This window comes from Hoplias malabaricus, chromosome 8, assembly GCF_029633855.1.
Source record: "Hoplias malabaricus isolate fHopMal1 chromosome 8, fHopMal1.hap1, whole genome shotgun sequence".
Classification (NCBI taxonomy): Eukaryota; Metazoa; Chordata; class Actinopteri; order Characiformes; family Erythrinidae; genus Hoplias; species Hoplias malabaricus.
This window is the reverse complement of record NC_089807.1, coordinates 3,455,019-3,481,380: the sequence shown is the minus strand read 5'-3', so window position 1 is coordinate 3,481,380 and position 26,362 is coordinate 3,455,019. Positions and strand designations below refer to the sequence as shown.

At 41.5% G+C, this 26,362-nt stretch overlaps 3 protein-coding genes across 3 annotated transcripts in view; all 3 read right to left on the bottom strand.

The window, feature by feature from the left end:
• Window positions 1-39: 39 nt before the first annotated feature.
• On the bottom strand, window positions 40-8,818 carry slc66a3 (solute carrier family 66 member 3). Its single transcript, XM_066678233.1, has 7 exons — window positions 8,583-8,818; window positions 7,279-7,361; window positions 6,062-6,131; window positions 3,946-4,003; window positions 3,706-3,826; window positions 3,216-3,257; window positions 40-2,205 (listed from the first exon to the last, which is right to left on the bottom strand). Exons 1-7 carry the CDS (start codon window positions 8,726-8,728, stop codon window positions 2,114-2,116), a joined length of 612 nt encoding a protein of 203 aa, XP_066534330.1. The 5' UTR covers window positions 8,729-8,818; the 3' UTR covers window positions 40-2,113.
• An 8,957-nt stretch (window positions 8,819-17,775) lies between these two features.
• LOC136705684 (sine oculis-binding protein homolog A-like) lies at window positions 17,776-23,849 on the bottom strand. The gene is made up of 2 exons (XM_066679379.1): window positions 22,804-23,849; window positions 17,776-21,159 (listed from the first exon to the last, which is right to left on the bottom strand). The coding sequence occupies exon 1, from the start codon at window positions 23,780-23,782 to the stop codon at window positions 22,823-22,825; it is 960 nt and encodes a 319-aa protein (XP_066535476.1). The 5' UTR covers window positions 23,783-23,849; the 3' UTR covers window positions 17,776-21,159; window positions 22,804-22,822.
• The window catches only part of sobpa (sine oculis binding protein homolog (Drosophila) a), a 52,625-nt gene continuing 50,100 nt past the window's right edge, over window positions 23,838-26,362 (bottom strand). Inside the window, exons 5-6 of the mRNA XM_066679142.1 lie at window positions 23,920-24,883; window positions 23,838-23,857 (exon numbers count right to left, since the gene is read on the bottom strand). Of these exons, the coding sequence (XP_066535239.1) occupies window positions 23,838-23,857; window positions 23,920-24,883 (984 nt within the window). The remainder of the gene's footprint in view (window positions 23,858-23,919; window positions 24,884-26,362) is intronic.

The window sequence follows — 26,362 nt, the reverse complement described above, 5'->3', positions numbered from 1 at the left end:
ATAGCTGTGAATGTAGTTAAAGAAGTAAAGTTTTATGTTTGTGTTTTCATTGTTATCTGTTGTTTACATGAGCACAAATCACTAACCGCAGAGACACAATTTGAAGTCGTAATTGCTGTTTAACCCTTTAGGCGGTTGTTTGTAAACGGTCATGGTCGATACTGGTCTAATGACCAAAATTATTTTGTTTTCATTCTTGTACCAGACTTTATTAAGGAAAATTACTCAATTTCAACATCAAGTTTTCAAATGACAGACATTTTTTTTTCTTCCTCACAGTTTTTTACTTTTCAAAGACAGTCAGTGTTCACTTTGGTAGGGTATTAATACATTTGTCGAAATAAAATCCATCTGAGCCAAAACAGTTTGGTCCTTTGTAGAAAAATATATATACTTGATAAACGTCTACTTCCCACAGGAAGAAACCCTAACTATATTTAACTCATCACCACTGGCTGAAGGAAAATCCATTCCTGCCACAGTAATTTCCCTAGCTGTGGTGAAATAAGTTTTTAATACATTATTTTTTTTTAAAGCCCAAGGAAGTAATAATGTCAATGTCAAGAAACAGACAAAATACTCACATAGTGCTGTACATCATTCAAATGTAAAACTTTCTTGGTACAAATACCTTCTTAACAGTGGTATTATCTTCAGAAAAAAAATAATAGAAGGAATTTAAACTATATTCTGCCTGTTAAAAGTATAGATCCAGCTAAAGAATCCTATGAATATACATCTGCAAACTCAAACCGCTGTCTTCTACCAAGTGAACCGTTAAGGAATATGGAATGTCTGAGATCAACATATTGTAAACATCTGTTTAAATATTTCATTACTTCACTCGAACGTTTAAGGAAGTGTGTGGTCAAATGTAACAATAATATTAACTTCTGAGGAAACTAATATACGATTACTGCTGTGTAACAAACAAATACTTTCAAGTGTCAAATCCAAATAGTATTACTGAACTTTAACGGTGCTGCTACTCTGTTACTGCTATTAAAAGGTATGGGAAGGTATGGGAAAGGAATAATAAAACATTTGAGTTGGATAAAACATGAGCCCCGAGTAACAATGCGAAAATAAACCAAACTCTGATGGCTAGATCCATATTAAACCTAAGCCTAGACTACATCGACTGTTCAATGTTTAAGCACTTTTGGTGTTACATAGTTATTATGTAACATTAAGGCACAATATATAGACTGTACTGTTTACACTCTACTCTAGATTCTGGGCCTGTAATTGTCGTGTATTATATCTAGTTATAATCGTTATAAAATTGTATTTACTTATTACCTTTTTAAACACTGCCACTGCAAGGTACATCCATTATGTCCACTTGTGCTCTCACACCTTGTACAGCTGCACCTGAGTCTGAGGTCATCATGTTCAGCAATAAGTATGAGCTAGATTGTTCAAAAGCTCCCCCACCCCCCAGTATTTGGTTGGAACAGTGCTCTCTGGAGTGTGATCGAACACCAGCCAATATCTCTGGGATTACTTGGGAGTGATACTGATAAGCTACAAATAATCAATCAACATGGGTACCTGAGCTCATTTTATGTGGATAAATATCTTCCAATACTCACGGGAATATTCCAGTATATCATCTGAAGCCTTCCCAGAAGAGTAGAAATCCTTACCGCAGGAAAAATGGGAGCCAATTTCCCAGTAATACCCTACACTTCTGAAGGAATATTGGATGAGGTGTCCAAAAACCTTTGACAGTAGAGTGTAACCTGCACCTATATTCATTGGCCGTTTTATCAGAAACACATCATATAGGGGAATGTGATATTTATAGTTATGTGATCATTTATGGAGCTTCGTTACAAACCGCAGAATTAATCCTGGCAACTGGCAAATAGAAAGATTCTGTTAAAATGGATTCCCTGTAGAGTTTGTGGTCATTTGACCAGGGCTGTTTTGTATATTACAGGTGTTTCTGATAAAATGGCCAGTGACTGATTCAGAACTGACAATAATTGGTCAGTTGAACCAAGTGTGGATATAGGTCATTACACAGAACAGATCCAGAGTACAGAAGGGTGAAGGAATGAAGCCTGAACATTCCCAGGAACTGGTGTTCTCGTGGTGGTGACGATTCTCAGTCCTGTTTCTTGCTGCTGGGTTTGTAGTACATTACTGTAAACGTCACCCACAAGTTCAAGATCGTCATGGCAATGAACCGGACAAGAACTAAACACGGGAGTAAAGGAAAACAACGGTAAGTGGACGACTAAACAGAGGCCACATGACAAATCGAAAAAAACAACAACAGAAGAATTACGTAATATTCTTCGGATTCTCTTCCATGTAAATCGTCAGTAGTTAACTGTCTTGTCTTACTTTTGGAACTTTCTTTGTTTTTGTTTTATCTTCTTTTTTACTTTGATTTTCTTTCTCATTCCTCTTTTTCTTTTCAGTCTTTCTGCTTTCTTTTTCCCTGTTGCTTTCCTTCCTTCCCTTCTTTTGTTTCTTATTTTAAACCCAAATATACATACAGACAGAAATATTGGTGCACACGTCCTAATAATGCATTCAGGTTTTCTTTCTGTCCCATTGCCACAGCTGTATGAAATCAAGAACCGAGCCAAACAATCTGCCTTTATTTGTGAATAAAATGGGTTGCTCAAAAGAGTTGACTGAATTTGAGTGTGTTACATTAACTGGAAAATATATAAATTTGCGAAATTTCATCCCTTGTAGATACTCCATGATCAACTGTGAGTGGTTTTATTTAAAAAACTGAAGTATTTACAACCCACAGCAACTCTGTAAAGCCACCAAGTGAAAGTTACAGAGCAGTGTCGCTGAGTGCTGAGGTGCACAGTGCAGAAAAGGCACCAACACCCTGCTGATTCAATAACTGCAGTGTCCCAGACCTCCACTGGCATTAACATCAGAACAACACGTGTACAGAGAGCTTCACTCACTCAGGTTTAGGGACTTCCTCACAAGGTTGTGTGATTCAGTGCTCCATATCAAAGACACTGTGTCCTTGTTACTTTTTTTTGCCTATAAACTTTTCCTCCCTTACTTTCTTTCTATTTCCCTCTTATGTATCACTTCCATATTTCACACTGTTTCTCCCGTCTTTTCTCCCCCTTGTGTCTTTGTTTTCTGTAGAAGACTATTTTCTATATTAATTATAACCTATATTAATAGATAATGCAAATCTGTGTGTAGCAATTAGTAGTCCTACTCACCCTGAGTGTCTCCAGTGGTTACCACTGTAGTGAAGATCCTGGCTGAAAAAAGAAAGGCAAATAATTAATGACTACAGTGAAGTAATTTTATTTACATAGGCACATGTAAATCTTTATGGTGCTCTTTGTTTAAAAACTACACCATTGGACATTTCGTGACCACTGAACTCTGGATATATCTGGAGTGGCACATCACTTTCGATACGGCAATGACACTGACATCACAGTTTAGTGTGTTTCTCTGCGTGTGTGATACGAGTTTATCAGACACAACACGTTACTGTGGTTTTCACACAAAATAGTGTCAATGCTGAAAATAACCGAACTGCAGAGGCCTTCTGGTAAGAAACTGACCACTGACCAATGGCTAGAGGATGAATATGAGCATCAACAGATGAACTCTACACCAGCAAAAGTGCATCTACAGAAAAACTGGAAAAAAAAGTGACCAGGAAGTGTACATATTTATTTCTGTATATATGACACTTACCCATACATGTATACGAAGCCAGAGCCCAGGTGAGAGTAGACACTTGTGCGGAATTTTTTGATCTCCAAAGACACTGCAGCTGAGCCAGTTTACTGCTTGCACTGATGAACGTACACAGACTCTGGACACATGGTCAGAGAGAAAGAGAGGTATACATATTATTAAAAATCATAATGTTACCGGGTGCCTAGGCTAACCTGGTTCTGCTAATCTATTTATTTATTTATAAACTGTACTCACCATGGCCAGGTCAATAACCCACTTCTCAATGGTCAGGACGTTCCATAGTCCCACAAATCTGTGTATTTCCAGTTAAGCATTGTAGATGTTTTAAAGTGGTCAGTGTCATGTAATCTCCTCGTGCCCGTGTGGTCTCCCCGTGCCCGCGTGGGTTTCCTCCGGGTGCTCCGGTTTCCTCCCACAGTCCAAAAACACACGTTGGTAGGTGGATTGGCGACTCAAAAGTGTCCGTAGGTGTGAGTGTGTGAGTGAGTGTCTGTGTTGCCATGTGAAGGACTGGCGCCCCCTCCAGGGTGTATTCCTGCCTTCCACCCAATGATTCCAGGTAGGCTCTGGACCCACCGCAACCCTGAATTGGATAAGCGGTTACAGATAATGAATGAATGAATGAATGAATGAATGAGTGTCATGTAAAGTAATGCGCCAGTATTAGTTTGGTTACAGTACATGAGTGATGTTTTAATGTGTGGGTTTTTTAGCTTCACGCTGATGTGACCCTGCCAATCACATGCTAGCTGAAATGATCTTTTTTATCATAGCATGTGACATTTTTTTTAATCATAACATGTAAGTCTGGACATCCCAAGAGTTATGACATGCTCTAGAGTTTTCCCACCACCAGTGGCATTAGAAAAATTGCACTTCTTTTGAGGAAAGAATGAATTTAACAAAATACATGCAAATCCTGGAAGCAAATGTCAAACCATCTTTTAAAAGGCTGAAGCTGAAGAAAGAATATCTTCTAAAATAATGATCAACTGTGGACTACCTTCAGAGGCACAAAATGAATTTTTTGCAATGGCCCTCAGAGTCCACCGACATAAACATCACTGAAAAGCTGTGCATGCAAGACAACTTACGGTAAGCCTAGTGCACAGAAAAATGAGGGAACAATTATTAAAAAGGCTTTTAGCTGTCTAAGAAAACTGTCTTTTCTCCAAAGGGGCTTTTACAAAGTCTTGAGTCTGTAGGGTGCCCAGAGTTTTGCAAACAACTGTAAAAGCCTGCATTAAACATAATGATGGGTCCATTTATGTTCTTGCACAGTAGGACATTTTCTTTTATCAAGGGCAGTAATCATTTCAGAAAGCAGTGCATTCGCTCTCTGATACTTAATTTGTACAAAAGTATCTGGGAACTTTTTTAACAGTTAATTCAGGTCCTTTAACTTTCACCAAATACAGACACAGGTGCGCACAGCTTGTACAAAGTTCATAGAAAAGCATAAAATGAAATGGGATTCTCTGTAACAGCTCCACATGAGCACTGGCCTGTGCAGCAGTGGAACAGTGTTCTCTGGAGCGATGTAGCTCTGTCTAAGTTGATTAGTTAATTAATCTGAGTTAAATATTCAACATCAGAATTCAAACTCATTAATGTTTATGAGGATGAATGCTTTCAAATCCTTATACCAATGTCTAATGTAAAGCCTGTTTGCAAAAGTAAAATGTTACTGCAACAAAGGGGAAAACCTGAATTAAAATCTTTCAATTTACAAGAAACATGAAAGAGCAGGTGTCTAATTTGAATATTTTAATAAAATTAGTTCCTTGGAATAAATGTTGTGTTGATATTGTGCTTTTACACTATCCACTAAATCTGACCACACACATAACTCAGGTCAAGATTGCGTTTTGTGCCTGATGTGGTCCACCATTGGAAAATTTTGCTAAGCTAACCTTTGCTTCTCCGCCAACCAAAACCACAATGCCATTTAGCAAACTAGCACAATGTGTCTCTTCATCTAGTGAGCTGACTGCACAGGCACCATTCAGCAGCAGTAAACGGTAGCTTATTTTTCTTTTTAGTAGTTTAGTTTATTTTTGTTTTATTACTTTATGGTTTTAAGTGTGTTGAGGGTATTTGTACATTAGCATGCTTGCTATCATTTCAACTAGCCAACTTGCTAGTTATCATTTTAGCTGTTAAAAATATATATATTTTTTTTTAAACTTTGAATTTAACATATAAATGATTGCTAATTCACTCACTTTTTACATAATATCATAAAAATCAGTTTTAAAAGGTGTTTGATTTTGGGTGAAATATTTTCTCTCTCTCTCTCTGCATGTGTGTGTGTGTGTGTGTGTGTGTGTGTGTGTGTGTGTAAGGATACACAGCTGCATAGATGAGGATTTGCTTCAGGTTTCCATTGTAGTGCAGAATCAGCAGCAGCAGGATTACATCTGCAAGCATAATAAAAATCCTTAGCATTAACTATGCCGCAAAACAGGTCAATTTTTGCACCAGGGGTAGGGGTGGTATATATATATATATATATATATATATATATATATATATATATATATATATATATATATAAGGACTGGTTCCTTCAAAGGTTTCTTCCTCATAGGAAGCATGGATCAGGATCTCTGTAAAGCTGCTGATGGATATCTGTTGTGAAATCTGTGTATAATTAAATTTTGACTAATTGAAAAAACTTTTTTTTCCATTATAAATGATGGGCATTGTGATATTCTGACATTCAGATATAAGGCACTAGAAATGCCATACTTACAAAATCCTCCCAAGATTATACACATGATGGTGACTGAACATTTTTCATACACCAAACTGCACTAAATGCAGATTAGACAAGATTGGCTGCACTCTAATGAAGTTTAAGTACGATTACACATAGCATAAAAAAGCATATTGTTAATTGATAACAAAAATATTGTTCACACTTACCCTGGGTAGAAATAATTTAATACTACCCTCATGTACAAAACTGACCCTTAAATGGCTTTTAATGCTTCACTGTGTTTACTTTTGCCAATGTACACATGCACATTTTCTTAATATTTTTATAATTTAACTGGGTTAAAGTTGGCAACATCAGCACCTGACCTCACTAATGACAATATCCATATTTACATACAGAGGAAACTGGCAACTGGGCCAACGGCACTATCTGTGTTCAGAAACATACAGAAACCCTTAAATCTTGTAACAATATTGGAATTTGACAAAACAAAAATAATAAGTGCAATAAAAATATACCAAACTCTATTTGTAATAAGAGCAAATGAGAGTCACAGACGAACATTTGTGCCTCATTTCAGGATGTGATTTTGCAGTAGTGTTATATCAGTACATTAATATCTCCCAATATATGCCACAATCTCAAGTTTATTGATAAATATTTATAAATGTTTTTGAGAAAGCGTCACAAAATGTAATCAACTATACCGTGTTTGACTGATGACAGTGAAAAACACTTGTGAGGTCACAGGTCAAAAAGCAGTGCAAGGAATTCAAGCAATATACACGGTGTGCTAAGAATGTCTGATGCTAACTAATGACATTTTGAAAATGTTGTGTTCTCACCTTGTGCGATGAGAATGGGATACTCCAAAAATGTTGGAAGAGGGTAATCATAATACATCTGATAGTTCACAAACACTATAAACCTACAGAGAAATATTTATTAGTCAGTTTTACAGCATATTTTTCTTTTCAGCAAGATCAGGTCGCTTCCATTTTTTATTTATTTATTTTTTGTCTGTAGCTGGTTAGCCCTGTCTGTTCCTGCTGAAGGTATAAGTGGTGTTTCAAAATTAGCTGCTTTTTAAATGAGTTATTTACATGAGTTTACATATACAAGCCTTAAAGGAACACTATATAAGATTTGATCATTTTGATCCTGAGATCCCCTACACTTGCAGAGTGTGTTTCATTTTCATAGCACGGCTCCTTTAAAAGGCTAAGCACCAGCGATATGAAAGTGTCAGACAAATAAATAGAGTGGAATTTGAGTTCCTAACTTGTGTTTATTCATAGTCAGAAAACATGTTTCTTACTAATTCAAGGAATAAGGTTTAAAAGACCGTTGAGTTTAGCTTATTGCTAGGCTACTGTCATGAATAATGTTGGTTATTTAGCTAGATACTGTCATAACAGTCAGTCATAACGGTGTTTTACCGCGGCGTTGTTCAGCTGTTGTCCACCAGTGACGTCACGGCTGCGTTCAAGAATTTCCGTAGCGAGCTCGGGTTTTTCCGTCAATTTAATAAAATTGTCAGTTTTAAAGCAAATTAAGCTGCTATTTTCATTTTAATTCATACTTATATCTGTCAGTAACTACAATAATGTCAAATATTCATAGAGGTCCATTAAGTGGTGCTTAGCCTTTAAGTAACAGCCTGATTCATTTTCAAAAGTAAAGAATAAAACATAAATGCGTTGAGTGGACTTCAGGGTGAAAAATAATCAAATATAAGAATTAAAAATTAATGTCGCTGCTAAAACAACAGTTAAAAGAAAAAAGAAGTAGAGGAACAACAACAAAACAGCTTATACCAGTTGGTTTAGCTGGTAACTCAGCAAGGTGCTAACAAGCATTACACCTTCCAAAATATTAATATGCTTTTCGGGTCCTTTAAAGACGTTGTAGTTTAAAAAGTCACTATTTAATGTCTAGACACCGGCGGTAACGTATCAGGAAGACGCTGTGTAGCTGCAGGTGTTAAGGATGGCGCGGTGTCGTGGGCGCCGTCCCAGACCGCATACTCTCACAGTAACTGGTGTCTGGATGTAGTCCTACTATTAACAGTAGTGCAGGCTGTATTGTTGTAGGTAGCAGATGTAATGTGCGGACTGGGACGTATTAAAGAGCCGGTAACGTTACTGACCCCAGCAGTTCCAACAGGAGGCTGTAGAGACTGACTCCCGCCGCCGACCGCGCTTTAAACAGCAGCGATATCTGCGGGAACTTTAGCACCGCGCAGAGAAACAGAGCGCTGAAATTAGCGAAATGCAGCATAGACCCGTACTCCATCGCCCACACACTGTAGACACACGACACACGCGGAAAACACACTATAAACACACACTCTACTCCGCTGCGCGGAAATACTAATCTTCGGCACAGAATGGCGTTTCGTTTCCCGCCCATATTCCGACAAGCCCCGCCCCTCAGCTTAGTTTCGATTGGCTAATAGTTCATACAATTATGCTCAATTATCCAAAAATAATGTAAGAAATGTTATACTGAATGTTTCTTTTATGTGATATTCCCTATGACTTATCTGTTTACAAAACATTAAAATACCTGTTTATTTTTTATACACATTTTTCATTGTACAATTACAAAGTGGACCTTTATCATTCGTGTAGCTGATGACAGTAGAAACAAGGTTATTTTAATGTTAAAGAAGATGGTTCAATTAATATATGCAAATGAATATATACATTTATGTGTTGCGTAAAACTGTAGTCATAATAGCCTATGAATATTAACAGAGTAAGAACTAGCCAATCACACCAGCCAATAACAGCACAGGAGGCGGGGCTCTCCGGAAAACGGGTGTAAAAACCCCGTGGTTTGCGGATCGTTCACTTCCGTACACATCACGACATCTTTGAAGAGGCGGATGTTGCAGGTTGCCAGATGTTTGGATATGAAGCAATTTTAAAATAACTCAACAACATTTTGTCGGTCTTATAAAACAATCTGTGTTTTATTGTTTTATTTTGTGGAACATATTTATTAAATAAGCCAAGATTTCAAATCAGACAATGAAAAAAACTTTTAAATGTACTATATATAATATATGTCTAAGAACGTTCTCAAACTGAACCAAGACAAGACAGATCATTTTCGGAAATTCCTACTTGAGTCCAACCATGGCCAATGAACTGAGGAGTCTGTCATCTAATGTACACAGCCAAGTTAAAAACCTTGGTTTCATCTTGTGTGTGTTTTTTGTGGGATATTTTTTGATAAAATGTTTCTTTTTTTAGCTAATTGTGAATTCCTATTCTGTGTGGAACTTCACACTTTTTGGTGGTTGTGAAGCACAGGTGTGCATCACAATTCCAGCATTTGCGTGTGCCTGGCAACCCAAATAATGACATGTACATCACAGTACACAGAAACTGCTCCAATTCTATGACAGTGAGATTTAGGGGGTTGTTGACATTGCATTGCATTGCATATAGATTTGCCAGTTTCAGTAACCGAGGATCAGAACGCCAGGGCCCCCGACCTCGGCTGCCACCCGATCCACAATGCACCAGACCCGGATTACTACCTCTCCCCCAGGTGGTGGGCCTATGGGAGAGTGGACCCATATTGCTCCTTCGGGCTGAGACCGGCTGGTCTGGTGCATTGTGGATCGGGTGGCAGCCGAGGTCGGGGGCCCTGGCGTTCTGATCCTCGGTTACTGAAACTGGCAAATCTATATTGACCCCAGTGAAAGTCCGGCCACCAGGCGCTCGCCAAGGAGCCCCCTTGGCGACCCCGGTAACCGTACTCCGGGCGAGGGAAGCTGTGTCCCTGTTTTTAATTTCTTCATCTTGGTCTTTATGGATCACTCTTAGTCTGGCCTATTATCTAGGACCAATTTGCCTTGGGAGACCCTACCAGGGGTTATTGCCCCCGACAACATAGTTCCCAGCCTCACGCAGGAAAGCAAACCCCTCCATGTAGGTTTTATACATTTATCTGGTTTTGTTTGTAGTTGATTTTTATTGTGCATCACTTTGGCTGACAGTCACTGTATTTTAAATGTGCTATATAAATAAATATGACTTGACTTGACTTGTCTCAAAGCATTGCTGTTATAACTGTATGCTTTTGCTTTGGAGAAGAAGATCCTGAGATGCTACATGCACTAGAGGGGTATATTAATACCCCAGAGTAGTAGCAGCATTCACGGGAGCATCTGTTACTAGTTTAGAAAGTTATGAAGAAAAACATTCATAGGGAGCATGCATGTATTTTTGTAAGTGGGTAAATGAAAAATAAATTGGTGTCTCAGTACAAAATCCATTCAGACCGTACTAAAAGTGTATACGTGATTAGATATCACAACTAGAAAATCTACATAAACAACTGCAATAGAAACAATAACGTTTTTTTTTTTTTTACTCTTTTCCAATTTTCTTTATTTGTGGCCGCTTATTGCTGAAAGGACTAAAGAACTTTTCAGTATCTGGGTGCCACACGTGGAACACAGGCTGATGGTGAACTTTCCTGACCAACACACGTCTCGACATAATGTGCACAGAAACACAAACACACAGTGATCACCCCAATGCAACCCAAAATCAGTAAGTCTCAAAGACAGAAAAAAAACAAAGAAACTCTGAAAATCACAGAAAATATGGAGAAGCAAAGCATGCTGGGAGCTCCCTAATGAGTCTCAGTCCTTGGACACTTGTACCGTCCCCAATGGTTTGTGTGTTTAACAGTGAAATAATGTATATTTTACAGTAAAGAGATGTAAAAAATTGTATTTTGGCTGATAAAAGTATTTACGTTATTTCACTGTTACAGAAACCTTTTTCAACCTTTTTAGAGTTTACAATCATTTACTGTCATGGTTTTACAGTTTTCCACCATGAAGTTCACAGACATTTTTTACAGTGTACAGTAAACTGTTAAGTATGTATATCAGATCCAAAAATTGCAGCTAAATTCAATAAAAAAATAAAACATATTCAGCAACTTTACAGTACAGTTACACTGTATCTTCCTGTCACAGAAAAGTTGGTGGAGTTTAAGTTTATAATTACTGACTGTTACACATGCTCTTACCTGTAGATGCTGTGGTATTCAAATGAACATCTGGTGGTGCAACAAAGTAGCTCTGAGCTACTGCTGGACCTACAATAAACAACTCCCAGACAATACATTTCATTCATTCATTATCTGTAACCCTTATCCAGTTCAGGGTCGTGGTGGGTCCAGAGCCTACCTGGAATCATTGGGCGCAAGACAGGAATACACCCTGGAGGGGGCGCCAGTCATTCACAGGGCAACACACACACACTCACTCACACACATGGACACTTTTGAGTCGCCAATCCACCTACCAACATGTGTTTTTGGACTGTGGGAGGAAACTGGAGCACCCGGAGGAAACCCACGCAGACACAGGGAGAACACACCACACTCCTCACAGACAGTCATCCGGAGGAAACCCACGCAGACACAGGGAGAACACACCACACTCCTCACAGACAGTCACCCGAAGCGGGAATCGAACCCACAACCTCCAGGTCCCTGGAGTGGTGATTGCTCTAAGACTGCAAGGGAAGCTCAGCTTCCCCTAAAATGTCAAAAAAATAAGTGATCAAATATATACTGTTGTGTGTACATGTCATTGAATAAATATGCACTACAACGCAATTAACTTTTGTTCAGAATCAGCTTCTTATCACTGGTAAAGACGCAGCTTTCCTCTCAATCATTTGCGCAGATTAACAGTGATTTAAACAGTGTGGATGCTGAGCGTCCACAGAGCTCAATAGCGAAGCAGCGAAGTGCAGCGAAACGAGACGAGTGATTGGATAAATGCTGGGCTTTGTCCCGCCCATCGGACGCTCAGCGTCTCTGGGGGTCTATGGGGCAGTGGGTTGGCCTCGGCTGGCCCGGACGCTCAGCTTCTGCATGATGATTGGATGATCTGTCTGAGGCTGAATCCCTTTTTGATTGACAGCGAAATGAGTGAATCAGCGATCCTTTGGTGTAAAGATCCGTGGGAGCATTACATTTTCATTCTGTTCTGAGTTGAACCGGAGACTATCTTAAACCTCTTAGCGGCATTTTCTTTGTTAAAAACGACTAGTGACAAATCAAGCTTCTATTTCTGGTGGGTTTTTTGTAGCTGCTTGTGTTTGGAGACTGACTTCTATCACTCTTTCTGACTTCTATCTCAGTTTCTGTCCAGCGGGTGCTGCTGAGCCCCTCCACCGTCACAAAGCACTCACAGGCGGACACACTTCACATGGGCCAAGGCCGTTTAAGCAGCCTAGCTCTGCTGGCCATTGAGAGGACACTAGTGAAGTCCCTGGAAAAGACGCCTTGTTGGTACGACAGGGTCACAGACCATTTTCTTGAAAAGGAACGGAGGGTAGAATTTACGTATAAATAAACCGACACATTTTATGATGTAGGCCGAAATTGAGCTTCCCCTCTTTGAAAGACCAGCATCCGCCACTGACGTCTTGTGTTGAAGCACATAGCTGCCTTGAGACCAGTTAAAAAATGAATTACTAACTCCTATTTGGTGTTTAATTTGATCATGCTTCTTTGGTGATTTAGTTTGTTCCCTTTTGTAGTCGGTCATACCACTGAATTCCAGAGCAATGGGCCGCTATCTCGGGGGTGGTGATCCCCTTCCAGGGAAGCCCCAACATTTACAAAATGTTCCCAGGGCTCTCACCTGCACCTTCGGGTCTGTTTGCAACACAGCAAAAGAAAAACGTACAGTGCTTTGATCTCCACCATCTCGGGTTTGAGAATATTGGCCCATTCCCCTTTTGATTGGTTTTGAGGCCAACAATACTATTGCCTGAGCTTTTCCGAAAGGTGCTAGCCTAGGACCAACAAACCCATATCCGACTGCCGTTCACATGTACTTTCCTGCACTTTGACCTTCCATGCTCTCGTCTGAATGTTTGCTACTATCACCACGATCTTAACCCGTGGAAGCTCCACCCAAGGGTGCAGATACACTGGTAAATTGAGAGCTTTGCTTTATGGCTACAGTGACCACATTACTGCATGCCGGCTTTAGATTTTACCAGAAGGTCAAATGCCTGGGGAAATGATAATCATACACAAGATAAGATGTAAAATATCCTATGCCAATCCATTAAAGCTTCACATAGGACTACACTCTCTTCCTACATGCAGCCACCAAACTTCCTGTCGAATCCTACACCTCAGCACTAAAGTTGCTGTGGCCGTTTATGATCCAATCAGAAACCGTCTATCCCTAGTAACTATGGTTACTCATTGCTAAAGCATTAGCTAAATCTAGGAAAACATGTAAATCCCTACCCTCTTTCTTAGCTGTCTGAATCTGATGCCTGATCATGCTGCTGTGTTCCAAACATCCTGCAAAACCAGAAACCCCTGCCTATTGTATCGATGTCTCAATTAATTTGTTTGCTGTTGGTCTGAACTCTACCTGTTGCTTGAAGATAAGATTCACTGCTGAGCAAGATTTAGAGTTTTTTTGCTGTTGTATATCAAGTGAATTTTCATAGAACGTACATTTTTCCATAGCTTTATTCACACAAGTTAAAAATGTACTGTTCGTATAGTCGTCAACTAGCCAATCTAGTATCAGTGTGATCAGTAGCCATCAGTCAGTTTGAAAGAGCACTCCATTTGAAAAAAGAAAGAGAAGAGGGCTGGTGTGTGCCTCTATTTATTCAGTTCACTGAGTAAAACAAATACTGTTACAAGACAAAAAATGGTACATTTTTAAAGCAATCTTGGCAACAAATTTTTATAACAATTTCATAATAAAAAGACAAGTTTATCTTTTTTTTCTTTTTTTACTTATCATTCTTGCAATTTCCTTCCTTAATTTATAAAAGAAAAGAAAGAAAAAAGAACAGACGGAGGCCTTTGCCTTCTCTTCAGTGAGCTGGCTACCCTGTTCAAAGAGCCACTTTCTTTATTATTTGCAAATGCAAACACTTGTCATTAATAAATAATACTATAAAATGTTCTGCAAGTACAGAGAAATCACAATGGGTGGATTTACAGAGGAAAACATGTGTGTGTGTGTGTGTGGGAGTGTGTGTGAAGGTGTGTGTGTGTTAGGGAAGGGTGCAAGGTGTGTGTAGGGCATGAAGCAAAATACCAGGATCATACAAGTCACAGAAAAAGCTTATATACATCAACACTAGCATGATAGTTGTTTTTTTATGTTTTTTTTGTGTGTTTTCTTTTTTACAAAGTGTTTTTTAACAGCAGGCGCTGGAGCACACGAGCAAGAGTTTAAGGCATCTTTTCACCTTTGAAAAGTTTAGTTTTTTTAACATTTAAAATGTTAGAAATTTGCAAATTTTTCTTTTCAGTTTTAATTTTTTTTTCCACCCACAAATGTCCATCTCTCAAAGAGTGCAGTAAGAGTATGAATCAGTCATTGCATAATTGTTTGTGTGGGGAATTCGTAGCCTAAAACGTGGCCTAACCAAACCTAGGCCTGTTTACTCCATATAGTGCAGACTTGTCCGTTCTCTTTGCCTTGTGTTTGTCATTTCTTCAGTGTCCACCGCACTTTTCTGCTTTGTTCTCTTGAGTTTTGCATAAGTGAGTCCTTTGTGCAGATGTGATTGATAGCTAATGGCTTTAGGTGGCATATATCAGTGTGTATGTCAGTGTTTATGTACTGTTTTATGGCATATGACTGGCTAACCCCACCCTCCCTCCCTCTCTGATTACAGCTTTGAAGAATCACTTTGGCTGCAAAATGAAAACCCAAGGTTCCTCTGTCCCTCTTTAGTTTAAAGCTGACGGGCAGCTGAAACATAAGACCTGCTTTTGGCTCCTGGACACATTTTAACTTCTGTACTGTGTGCAAAGTTACTGAAACATCCTTAGTTTGTAAGTAAACTCAAATTTGACTGGGAAATTAACCACTCTGCTGTCCTCTTGTGGAGGCACTGGGCACTGATGTGTTTTACTGCCCCCTTGTGGAGGCACTTAGCACTGTTGTGTGGGCTGCCCCCTTGTGGAGGCCTAGAGTATTGTTATTTTTTTTCTTGGTGCAGATTATTGGCTATGTTGTCCCTAATGGAAAAAAAACCCTTCTTTAATAGATTATTAAGCCAGTTAAGATGTTAGAGAGGGGAATATAAAAAGGTTGAGCAGCAACTTGGTCCTCTTAAATCCTCAGAAACGTGAAGAGAACAATAAACATACAGTTGCAGGGGTTTCCACTCCCAGCTAAGGATTACATTGGGCATTGTAAATAAGTCCAAAAGTCCTTATAGGAAAGTCTGTATGTTTGATAGCCATCTTGGAAACACCCCCGGACTGTTATTTCCACCCATAAAAGACCACATTCCTATCTCTCTGAATATGGAGTGAGCTGTAACTCCGCAATTAAATGCCACAGGACCGTCTCCAAAACAAAATCACGGCTAAACTCTGAAAGAATTCACAAGAATATTTCAGCTCAAATGACACACAAAACAAAGAACGCTAACTAACGTATAGAACTAATGTACTAGCTCTGTGGCTCCTTGTTGCCACACTACTGTTTCCTCATGCCAAATTACCAAAGACAGCATCATCTGCCATAAAACACACACAAAATCACACACTCACACACACACACATTTTATGCTGGTGTCATTGTCTTGTCTGTATGGAACCGCAGACACTACAACAGTGTCGAGTTTCAGTGCTATATCTGTCCGGCCCAGTCTGCTCATCTCCAGTTACACCAGCAAGGTCAGTCACACACACACACACACACACACAAACACAGTGGGCCATAAAAATTGATATTTCAGGTTCTCAGAGCCTTCTGTGTTATCTGAGAGGTGCTGAAGTGTTTGGGTGCGTGCGTCATTGAAAAAGAGGAAGCTAGCTGAGTGACTGAATAAATACTTTAAGTGTTTCTCCATATAAAGTGGACTTGAACAGCATTTTCTGAAGTGATGGAGCTCCATCCAAACCCTCTGAGATAAGTTGCAGTCATCCAACATCAGTATTTGATTTTAGAAGACGCAGTCACTGCAGCAAAAGATGGATTAACCTCCCTATTAATAAGCTTTAATTAACCTAGAAGACATGCTTTTTTAAATGTCAACAAACTCTTGGCCATGTTGGTTATCATACCTTTCACAAAATCATCTGGATTAAGAGAATATGGGATTTAAACCTGTCGTGTACATTTTGCCAAAGCTTTAACCCGACGATGAAAAGCAGTCAGGTGAGTGCAGGAACCTGTTACCACGGAAACGGTTCCAACTGAAGTATAAAATGTAAAACTGGACTTCAGATGATCAGTGATCCATTCATTGGCACCAGCACTAGATCAAACTGTGAACCAATCTGGAGAACCAGTGCAAATAAACACTAGGGTCTGATTGGCTGAAGGCCATCCAATCTCTGCAGCAATGTTCTGACACCCAGAGCAGCCATTCCAGAAAACTCGAGACAGTACTGCAGCAAAGTTGGTCACCGCTGGAGGAGCAGGTGTCCACAACCTTTTGGTAAAATAGTGTCATGTGCCTTCAGGATGATTTCTGATAACGTACACACAGAGAAATGTCCTCTTTTGACCAGATAGTGGGTCAGCGGCTCTGTCAAACCCATCAGAATGAATGTGAAAGAGGAATATAAGCTGGCTGTCTGTGAGGCCAGCTGGAAAATGATCTGTGCTGAGGAGCGTGGGCCGATTTAAAGGAGCAATCCGATTTTTTTAGCACCAAGCAGTTGAAAATATTCGTAATTTTTACATTTGTTTCCGATAAAGGGCAACTCACAAGATGAAGAATTAAACAGCTTTGTTGTCACTGGGTGAACTGTTTTATGCTCCTTAGGGTGGGACAGTCAGGCCGCTGAGTCAAGTGTCAGTATAATGGCTGTTTCATTTAATGAAGAAGGACAGCAGGATTCTCTATTCACACATGTGCTCATTCAAACATTACCCAGATTTTGTACTAGGGGGATGGCAGTATAACATATGGGTAATATCCATAACATATATTACAGACGGGGCGGCATGGTGGCGCAGCAGGTAGTGTCCCAGTCACACAGCTCCAGGGGCCTGGAGGTTGTGGGTTCGAGTCCCGCTCCGGGTGACTGTCTGTGAGGAGTGTGGTGTGTTCTCCCCGTGTCTGCGTGGGTTTCCTCCGGGTGACTGTCTGTGAGGAGTGTGGTGTGTTCTCCCTGTGTCTGCGTGGGTTTCCTCCGGGTGACTGTCTGTGAGGAGTTGGTGTGTTCTCCCTGTGTCTGCGTGGGTTTCCTCCGGGTGACTGTCTGTGAGGAGTGTGGTGTGTTCTCTCTGTGTCTGTGTGGGTTTCCTCCGGGTGACTGTCTGTGAGGAGTGTGGTGTGTTCTCTCTGTGTCTGCGTGGGTTTCCTCCGGGTGCTCCGGTTTCCTCCCACAGTCCAAAAACACACGTTGGTAGGCGGATTGGCGACTCAAAAGTGTCCATAGGTGTGAATGTGTGTGTGTGTGTGTGTGTGTGTGTTGCCCTGTGAAGGACTGGCGCCCCCTCCAGGTTGTATTCACGCCTTGCGCCCAATGATTCCAGGTAGGCTCTGGACCCACCGCGACCCTGAACTGGATAAGCGCTTACAGATAATGAATGAATGAATGAATATATTACAGATATTAGCGTTCACACACACAGCTCCTCCAGGTAAAGTCTAAAAAGGTTCTGTGTTGCCGTGCTTGTGTGAAAGGGGGTGATGGCTCTAGATTACAGAAAACCTTGTTGTTATTGGGGACCGGACTTGAATTCCCCTGAAGATGGAGCCATCGCTTTGACGCCAGCCATTAGCCCAATATGTGCTTTTGACAAATGTCTGCATTAAATGATTGATGTAATCTCCTTGTTAATCAAAGACACTTTGATGGACATGAAGCTGTGTTAAAAAGTACCCAAAGAACTTAGCGGAAAAGTAACAGAATCAGAATCAGAGAAGCAGGCTTAGCACTAGAAGATCACTAATCAATCCCTCCCTCTGCATCCATGGCTGACATGCCTTGAGCAAGGAACCTAACTCCCAACGGGTTCCCAGGCACTGGGGTGGCTGCCTGTCTGTGACACCGGGTGTGTGTGTTTGTGTGCTCACTGCCCTCTAATGCACTAGTGTGTGTTCATTGCCACCAGAAGAAAGATATGTTTGTATGTTGTAAAATAAGTCAAATAAAAGTATGTGTATAATCTTCATCACAAAAGTTTAGGCTGTGTACATTCTTCAGTACAGAATTAAAGAGAAAAACGTGGGCGGTTACCTCCTGCTTTGCATGACATCGGAGGATGAGGTTGAAAGAAGAAAGGCATGTAGAAGAACTTAAAAAATGAGGTGAGAGTTCAGTCAGCAGCAGCGAGACAGATTGAGCCAAACATGGAAATCTGAAGAGAATATACTGAGCTGCAGTAAAGAGCGGGACGGGGAGAAAAAGCCATCTGGAACTAAAAAACACCAAAGCCGTTTCCAGTTTTCAGGAAATCAAGCACTTGGATGAATTTTCAACACAAGGGACAGAAAGTCTGGACGACTGGCCAGAGGAAAACGGTCATTAGAGAACCACCCTGACACTTTTTGACACTAGGATAAGTTTTACGATTATTTGACACCCATGTTTTTCTTTCGTAATGAATCAGGGGGAAAAACGCTTCAGGTTTTTTGGCAGGACACATGCACTCTTACACACACGAGGCTTCGAGTTACAATCTCCCCGGTCTCTCCTACAAAGCTGACCGGGGAACAATATGTGGTGCGTTAACGTTAATTTGTTAACATCGCTAGTTTGTTCCTTTCCTGTGTGTTTGTGTCATGTCGTGTTGGCTCTTCAGTTTCCTTCAAGCCACAAAATCTCGATGACGAGCTCTTGGCACGGTCAACTTTCATCGTTGGCTCGGGCTTCGTTTAGACAAGAAGTCAAAGCTGATCTAAAGAGATATCAGATCTTTTCCTAGAAGTCTAAACAGTGATGGCGGTCAAACTGCATCTTTTCCATTCCAAACTGAACCACAGTTGCATACGTATGCAGTAAGGGAACCATGGCTAATCCACAAATCCATTATGTTAAAGTAGAAAAACAGATCTTTTCGGACGCGTTTGAAAATCTTTGGCAAAATCTGGGCGGATGGCTGTGGCAGGGCCACTGTTTTTAACACCATGACACCTTCAACACAAAACAAAGGGGCAAATTAAATCTCATTTTGGCCAAGCTAAGAAAACAAGTTGTAAAAAACATTAGTTACAGCTTTGTGCTTAGTGCCTCCAAGTCACAAGGGGGCGCTGCCTCTTTTTTAGTTTAGCAAAGTTGGATAGGTTGGAGGGTCTGCTTATGTCTTGATTAAAATAGATTCTGCCTCAGGATAAAATAGTTTTACAAAGTAGAATAACTGATTTGAGTGGCATAATGAATGTCATGAACTGTAGCTGCTGGTTGGTGTGCAAGATGTAACACTGTGAACTCGTGACTGACGTGTGTATTCACCATTCAGGTATCTGGGTTAAATTTAGAGGAAGGACTGGAAATTCCGTCTAGCCAATAGCAACCATTTTAACGGTCCTAGTTAAAGTTATGCAGTGTCTCTACCCTGTCGACCTTAAGTCAATGAGAGGGAGTACATTATCCATTGCACATCAGTCCACTCGGACACTGCTGAAGTTGCTAGGGTACCAGCAAACAGTCCATAAATACTGCTCTTCATTAGCACTGCCATTATCATTTCCCATCTTGCCCATTTTCTTCAAGCAGAAAGTCTCAAGATCCTCCATCCCTCGGCCTTATTTCATCCTCTTTCCTCACGGAGACTGTCTGGGAATTGTAGTTTTAATTCTTCTCTGTATTTTCAGTGGCCAGAAAAAGACAAAAGAACAGGACAAAAGATTTCTGTGCATCTTGCTGGTGGTGCCAAAGAAAAGACAAGAAAAAATAGACACAGAGAACGGATGGAAAACAGGCGAGTGATAAAGACAGAGAGACTTGTCCAGAGCAACTTTTTTTTCATTCCTTTCTTGGCACTCTGTGATCTTCGGTTCGGCTTTGCCTGAGAATGCTGGTGGAGGTGCCAACAGTTTAGACCTCCATCTCTTCCTCACTATTTCTCTCCCCCTCTCTCGCTCTCTCTCTCCCACTCACTCTCACGTCATACAGACTTAACCAGACTTATCTGAACACTGACATACACACAAAAAAAGAAACACGTCCTGTTTTTCATTAATCTGAGTGGCAGGCCACGGGGCTTTTCTTGATTGGGCAACGTGTTTAAGGCCCTCCAGGAGCCAGTCCTGTCCATCATTTGTGGGCACGTTTGATTGGCAAGTCCAGTGAACCTCTTCTTGATTGCTGTTTGGCTTGAGACCCACGTTTTGGCCCTCTTGCAGCTTTTTTATGTACATTACAGTCCTCAGCACTGCAGTGCTTCACCAATCCTGTAGGGGGAGACTCCCCAGCACAGATGCGAAGATATGATCCGAGGGGAGAGAGACTTGGACTGAGAAAGCCCTCCATAACCAGCAAAGAGACTAAACCAAAAAGTGGCAAACTTTAAATACGAGTGGCAACAAAGGCTCATATTGCAGAAGAATTCGTGGGTCACTCTGTGCCCAGGGCGGTGGAGACTTCTGTCATCTGTCCTTATGAGACTTGAGGGGGTGGAGATAATGGGGTAAAGGGACAGGTGGTTGTATATTGATGGCGGAAGGACTGATGGTGTCTGCCGCAGTGCTGTGCTGCTTGTCCCTTTGGTGAGATGTAAGCATCTGCCAGAGAGATGTCATTGTAGATGAAAGACATGAAAAGAGAAGAGATTAAGTTATTTAGATTGTATGGTATGAGAAGGATGAAGGATACAAGCAGTGTCTTTACATTAACACTGGTGCTCCGCTGGCAATTTCTATGCTACAATCTGACATTTCATTATTCTAATTATTACATTTATCATCCACATATGATTACCAGATTATTATTTTGGAGGTTGGCCATATACAAAAGAACACACTGACATGGCAGTGTCTTTTTTACTGCTATGAGTAGACCATAGTAATAGATAGAGTGTGATCTATGGTCTATGCTCAGATTCTGACCATTTGTGAAGGGATAGACAACACTGAGCATTATGAGTTACTGGGTTAAAATCTTCCCCTATTAAATGGGACAACCCTTCAAGGGCTGGATGCACCATCAGAACTCCAAAAAAAGCAACACCTCAGTGGTGCGCTGCTGCTGGTCTGCAGTGATATCAGAGAAATGGGGCTGGATTTTAATGTAGTCTAGTTTAGAACATCATACCCAGTAAACAAGGAACGTCCCTGGACGTTCAAAATAGGTCTAAAAGTAGTCTGTCCGTCAAGGACATATTGTAAACGTCAATGGACGTCCAAAATCCATCTTAATAAGTTAGTTAAGTGGTGACCAATCGATAACGTCAGCGGACGTCCAAAATACGTTTTATACAAGTAATTTATTTCGGGACCAATTAATAACGTCAATGGACGTCCAAAATTCGTCTAATAGTCGTCTTTTCAATGTCTGTGTTTGGACGTCTTTTCAACTTTCATTTTCAACCTTAAGAGAACGTTGATTAGACGGCAGTCATTACGTTATTTCAACGTTGAATCAACGGCTAATTGTTTACTGGGTATGCTTTTAGAAGCATTTGTCAACTTTATAATATCACACACTGCTAACTCTGTTATATGAAGTGAATTCAGCTGCTCATTCACCACCTTAAATATTGCAGTAGCCATAGGCCCTAGAATGTAATTGCTTCAGCGTTTCAAACAGACCTGGGGATTTACTGGGGAACTACAGAGACATTGGCATGCAAATAGTGAAGTTTTATGCGTGTTATGAAGTAATGCATTGAAACTACATTAAACTAAGATAATATAATCGCTATCATAGTTTTTAAAGGATACTGACATTATTTTCTCTTTCTTACTAGTGATTTACAAAATATTCAGCCCTTCATTTGTGTGTGTGTGCCCCTGAAAAATCTTGGTTTCAAGGCATACATAGCCCTACCCCTCTTTCCCAACAACAACTGAGACACCCCTCCTCCTAGGTCAAACGGAGGGGTTTAAACTGCAGCACTGTTTGGTGAGAATGTTTCAAGCATTGGGTAATCAACTTTTAGTTAATGATCCCCACCCCTTTCCCCTCGTGTTGTGAATGTTCATGTTCAAGTGCCAGGCAGAAAGGATGTGCTCAATATATGTAAGCCTCCTGTTGCTTGGTCTTCTAATTGCCCTGTTTCAGTTTGTTCTTTATCCACTGTGTACTGAGACTGAGCTCTGTTTATGATCTGTTAGCCCTGATGAAGGTGTGTGTGCTGAATGGCATTGGGTAAAAATGAAGTTGTTCTCCAGTCAACGAGTGTTGCTGGTTTGACCTTGTGTACTGACCTGCCAACTCTCTCACTTGTCACTTGTTCTGATTGCGAATGCGCAGGCACCTTCTCTTTAGCGGTGGCTCCAGCTCTGCTGCTCCCGCCGCCGCTAATGGAGTGGTCAGGCCACAGGGCAGAATGCCTGTTGTCTTCTCTGCTGGTTTGGGCACGGGCTGAATGACACAGCCTGGTTTGGGCAAAAGTGGCAAAGCATAGGCATGGTCTGCTCCAGACGCTGCATCATCTGCCTCCTGGGATTTCTCATCTCCGGCAACCCCAGGAACACTAGCCTGCTCGGATAAAGCTCTCTTACCTACTGTCTCTCTCTCAATGGCCATGCAGCTGTTTTCCTTCAAGTCCTCTCCCTCCACAGGCTCGTCACAGAGCGTGGTTGTCCTACGGCATGGTTCCACAAGATGGCGCTGTTCCAGAGGTGGGGTCTGGACTGAGGGCTCTTGAGGCTGCATGCTGCAGCCCCCGTTGACAATCACGTTACATGGCGTGGCGGTTCCTGGCTCTGTTTTTGTTGTAGAGATGCTGGCTGTGGGAGCAGAAATGGTGCATGTAATAGGTTGAGATAATGGTGATGTGGCACTGCAGAAAGAAGGGTCAGCACAAGGCAGTGCAACATTGTCCAGTGGGCTTTTATCCTCACTGTCTCTGTCTCTTTGCAAGCCCTCTTTTGGCCCCATGCTGTCAGAATCTGTCCCATTTGCTTCACATTCACCCAATGGTGAGAGAGCTTGTCCTGTGAGTGGATCTGAGTCAGGCTCTGGCTTAACCTGCACACATGGCACTGCCCTCTGGATGACTAGCTGTTGCCTTGAGCGCCTGTTTGTTGTTAAGTCAATTATTCCATTTGCTGGTGCTTCTGTAGGAGATCCTGAATTGGACAAACTGGAGCCTCCACTTCCTGGGCTTTCAGTTTTAACTGTGAGATCCACAACGCTCTTTCTGCCCCGTTCTGTCTGGCCGGATACTCCCGGCGAGAGCATGTCTGAACTTGATGGAGCCTGCTTATGAACACCACCCTCTCCCCCTCTGGATGAATCAGGGGAGAAGGGCAAGTCCTGCGAGTGGTTGCGCTCACTGGAAACTTCAGGGAGCATCCCATCATTCCCTGGACGATCACCTGAAGCCTTCGGACCGACAGGGATGGGAACCGGGATGGGTATTGGCACCGGTAGTGGCACAATTACAGGATACGGCACTAAGAGCATTGGAGGGGGCACCAGAGGGGCAAGTGATGGCATGCCAAAGTTCATCAGGGGTGGCACTGGAATGGGCCCAGCTGGCATGATGTTAACCGGAGGAAAGGGTAGTCCAGGCATATGGGCACCTGGATGAGGGGGCATCATGCCAGATGGATTACCCGGCAAAGTAGGGGTAGAAGAAGGGTGAAGGTGGGGTGAGAGAAGGGGTCGGTGCATAGGGCTTGAAGGGGGACCCAAACTCCGAGGAGGAGGAGGAGGTGGCCCAATGCCAGGTATCATGGGATTGGGGAGTGGGCTGTTGGGGCCTGGTGGGCGAAGGAATGGTGGGCGCATTTGCTGCATCATTTGGTGCTCCATAAAGAAAGGAAGAGGCACTGGACCTCGGGGTGTCATCACCATGGGTGGGCTACCGGGTGGTACCCCTAGTGATGGATGGAGTCCAGGTGCAGGGGGAGGGGGATGTGGTAATGTTGGACTTTCATGTGGCCGCGGCGTGGGAATTTTCACAGATGTTGACGACGATGAAGACGAACACATGGTTCCAGGCTCGGAAGGTGAACCCGACGTTGATCCACAGTGTCCGACCCCAGAGGTGGTGCCTCCAGGTGAGGGAATTTTGCGAGCACGGAGTTCACTCAGTGGTGCGCTCCAGGACTCAGGGGTGAGGAGCTGGACCCCGGGACTTCCCTCAGACTTTCCATCCCCGGCTGGATGAATGGGGTTACACAGGCCAGCGGGTAAGGCTGCCTGAGTCTCTTTGTAGAATATGTCCATTTTGTACTGGTTCAGACACTTTGCGCTGCAAAACTGCAGGCGTCTCTCGCCAGACCCAAAGTCAAGATATTCCTTAGTGTGGCGGATATGCTTGCACCAGTCACACACCTGGAATAATAATAATAATAATAAAAAAACACATATAAAACATTACAAATCAACACATTTAGCAAAGCAAACACAATATTATCTTTAACAAAGGGCTTCCAGATGTAAAGCTAGTTCATGTTTATGTATGTGTGTTTATATATAAATGTACAATGCATAATGAAACTGAAACCATATTGTTGCTAATAGACAGTTCATAGGCAATTCATAGACATTCATTTTACTCAGAATTCACAGATATTTCCTAACAATATTTGTTGATGCATTTACGTATTTATCTATTGTTGTAATGCTTACACTTCTCTTTAATGTTAATCCAGATGTGTCTAGAAACTGTTTCAACATTTTATACATATTGGCAAAGCCAACGTGAACATTTAAGTATCCCATATTGGTGCATCCCTATCCCTAACTCTCCTCCAAAAGTTACATAGTGCAGTTTCTGAGCCCAGAGTAGCAATGACAGAGGCTCTACTCTCCCTATTAAAGGCCAGTGAAGCATCACAATGAGTTTGAAGCTGTAAAAACTATTACATAGTGTTCCGTTAATTGTCAGGGTCTGTCTGAGCAAAGGAATCTTCAAACAGTGCTGTAGAACTAACCAACAGGGCCAGAGTCGTATACCCCTGCCCTACAGGGAGCACTGGATCTAAAAATGAAATACTTTGTAAACATAAAGAGCAGTGGTTCTCTCCCCTGGTCCCTCAGCACTCCAGGTATTTTCCATGCTCCTAACACACTTGGTTTGACTAATTTGTGAATTAACACACTCTGCCTGAATTGACGTATTGGGCTGTAGCAGGAAAATACAAAAAAAAAAAATAAATGGCTCCAAGAGGAGCGCTGGGATGTGTGATGTAGAAAAACTTGTCACTTATGACATAAAATATTAATGTCAGCTTAAGCTGGTGCTCATCTGTCTCAAAAACCAAATGTCCATTTTCGTCATCCACAGTTGAAGACAACTCTAGCGCCTCATTTTCTTCTCTCTCTCTCTTTCTCTCTCTATCTCTCTCTCATCACAGTGTCAGTCGCCCCTGGCAAAGCCGCAGGGTCGAAGCCAGACTGTCCAAACTAAAAGGTTTTCCCTTCAAGGAACAATTACATGTGTGTGTGTGTGTGTGTGTGTGTGTCCAGATACACACCAAAACAAATAGGCAGTCTACTTGTCTATTCAAGGTGACGACAACAGGAAATGACAGCTACAATGCTGAGAGCATTGAGTGTGTGTTCATTTGGAACTGCGTGTGAGTGCGTGTTCTTGAGGAAAGCTGTCTGTTAGAGAACGGTCCTCAAAAAGTCTTTTTTTCCAAATCAGTCTCCATCCCAAAGGCAAATGTGAGAATTATATCATTCAAAATCAAACTTCCACGTGTTTACAACTTCTTTTATTTGTGTTTGGGGTAAAGAAGGCCAAGATGGTTCCTGAAACAAGGTGAGTCCTAATATAAAGTGGTTTTGGATGAGACATATATATTT

Excerpts from the sequence above, each read along its gene's own strand:
- slc66a3 (XM_066678233.1), bottom strand. The coding sequence starts at position 8,728 with ATGGAGTACGGGTCTATGCTGCATTTCGCTAATTTCAGCGCTCTGTTT. Across the intron at positions 3,827-3,945 it reads GGGTTATTGACCTGGCCATG|AGTCTGTGTACGTTCATCAG; the intron begins GTGAGTACAGTT and ends CCATGTGTCCAG. Across the intron at positions 2,206-3,215 it reads AACCACTGGAGACACTCAGG|TTCTTGTCCGGTTCATTGCC; the intron begins GTGAGTAGGACT and ends TCCCGTGTTTAG.
- LOC136705684 (XM_066679379.1), bottom strand. The coding sequence starts at position 23,782 with ATGCTCTCGCCGGGAGTATCCGGCCAGACAGAACGGGGCAGAAAGAGC.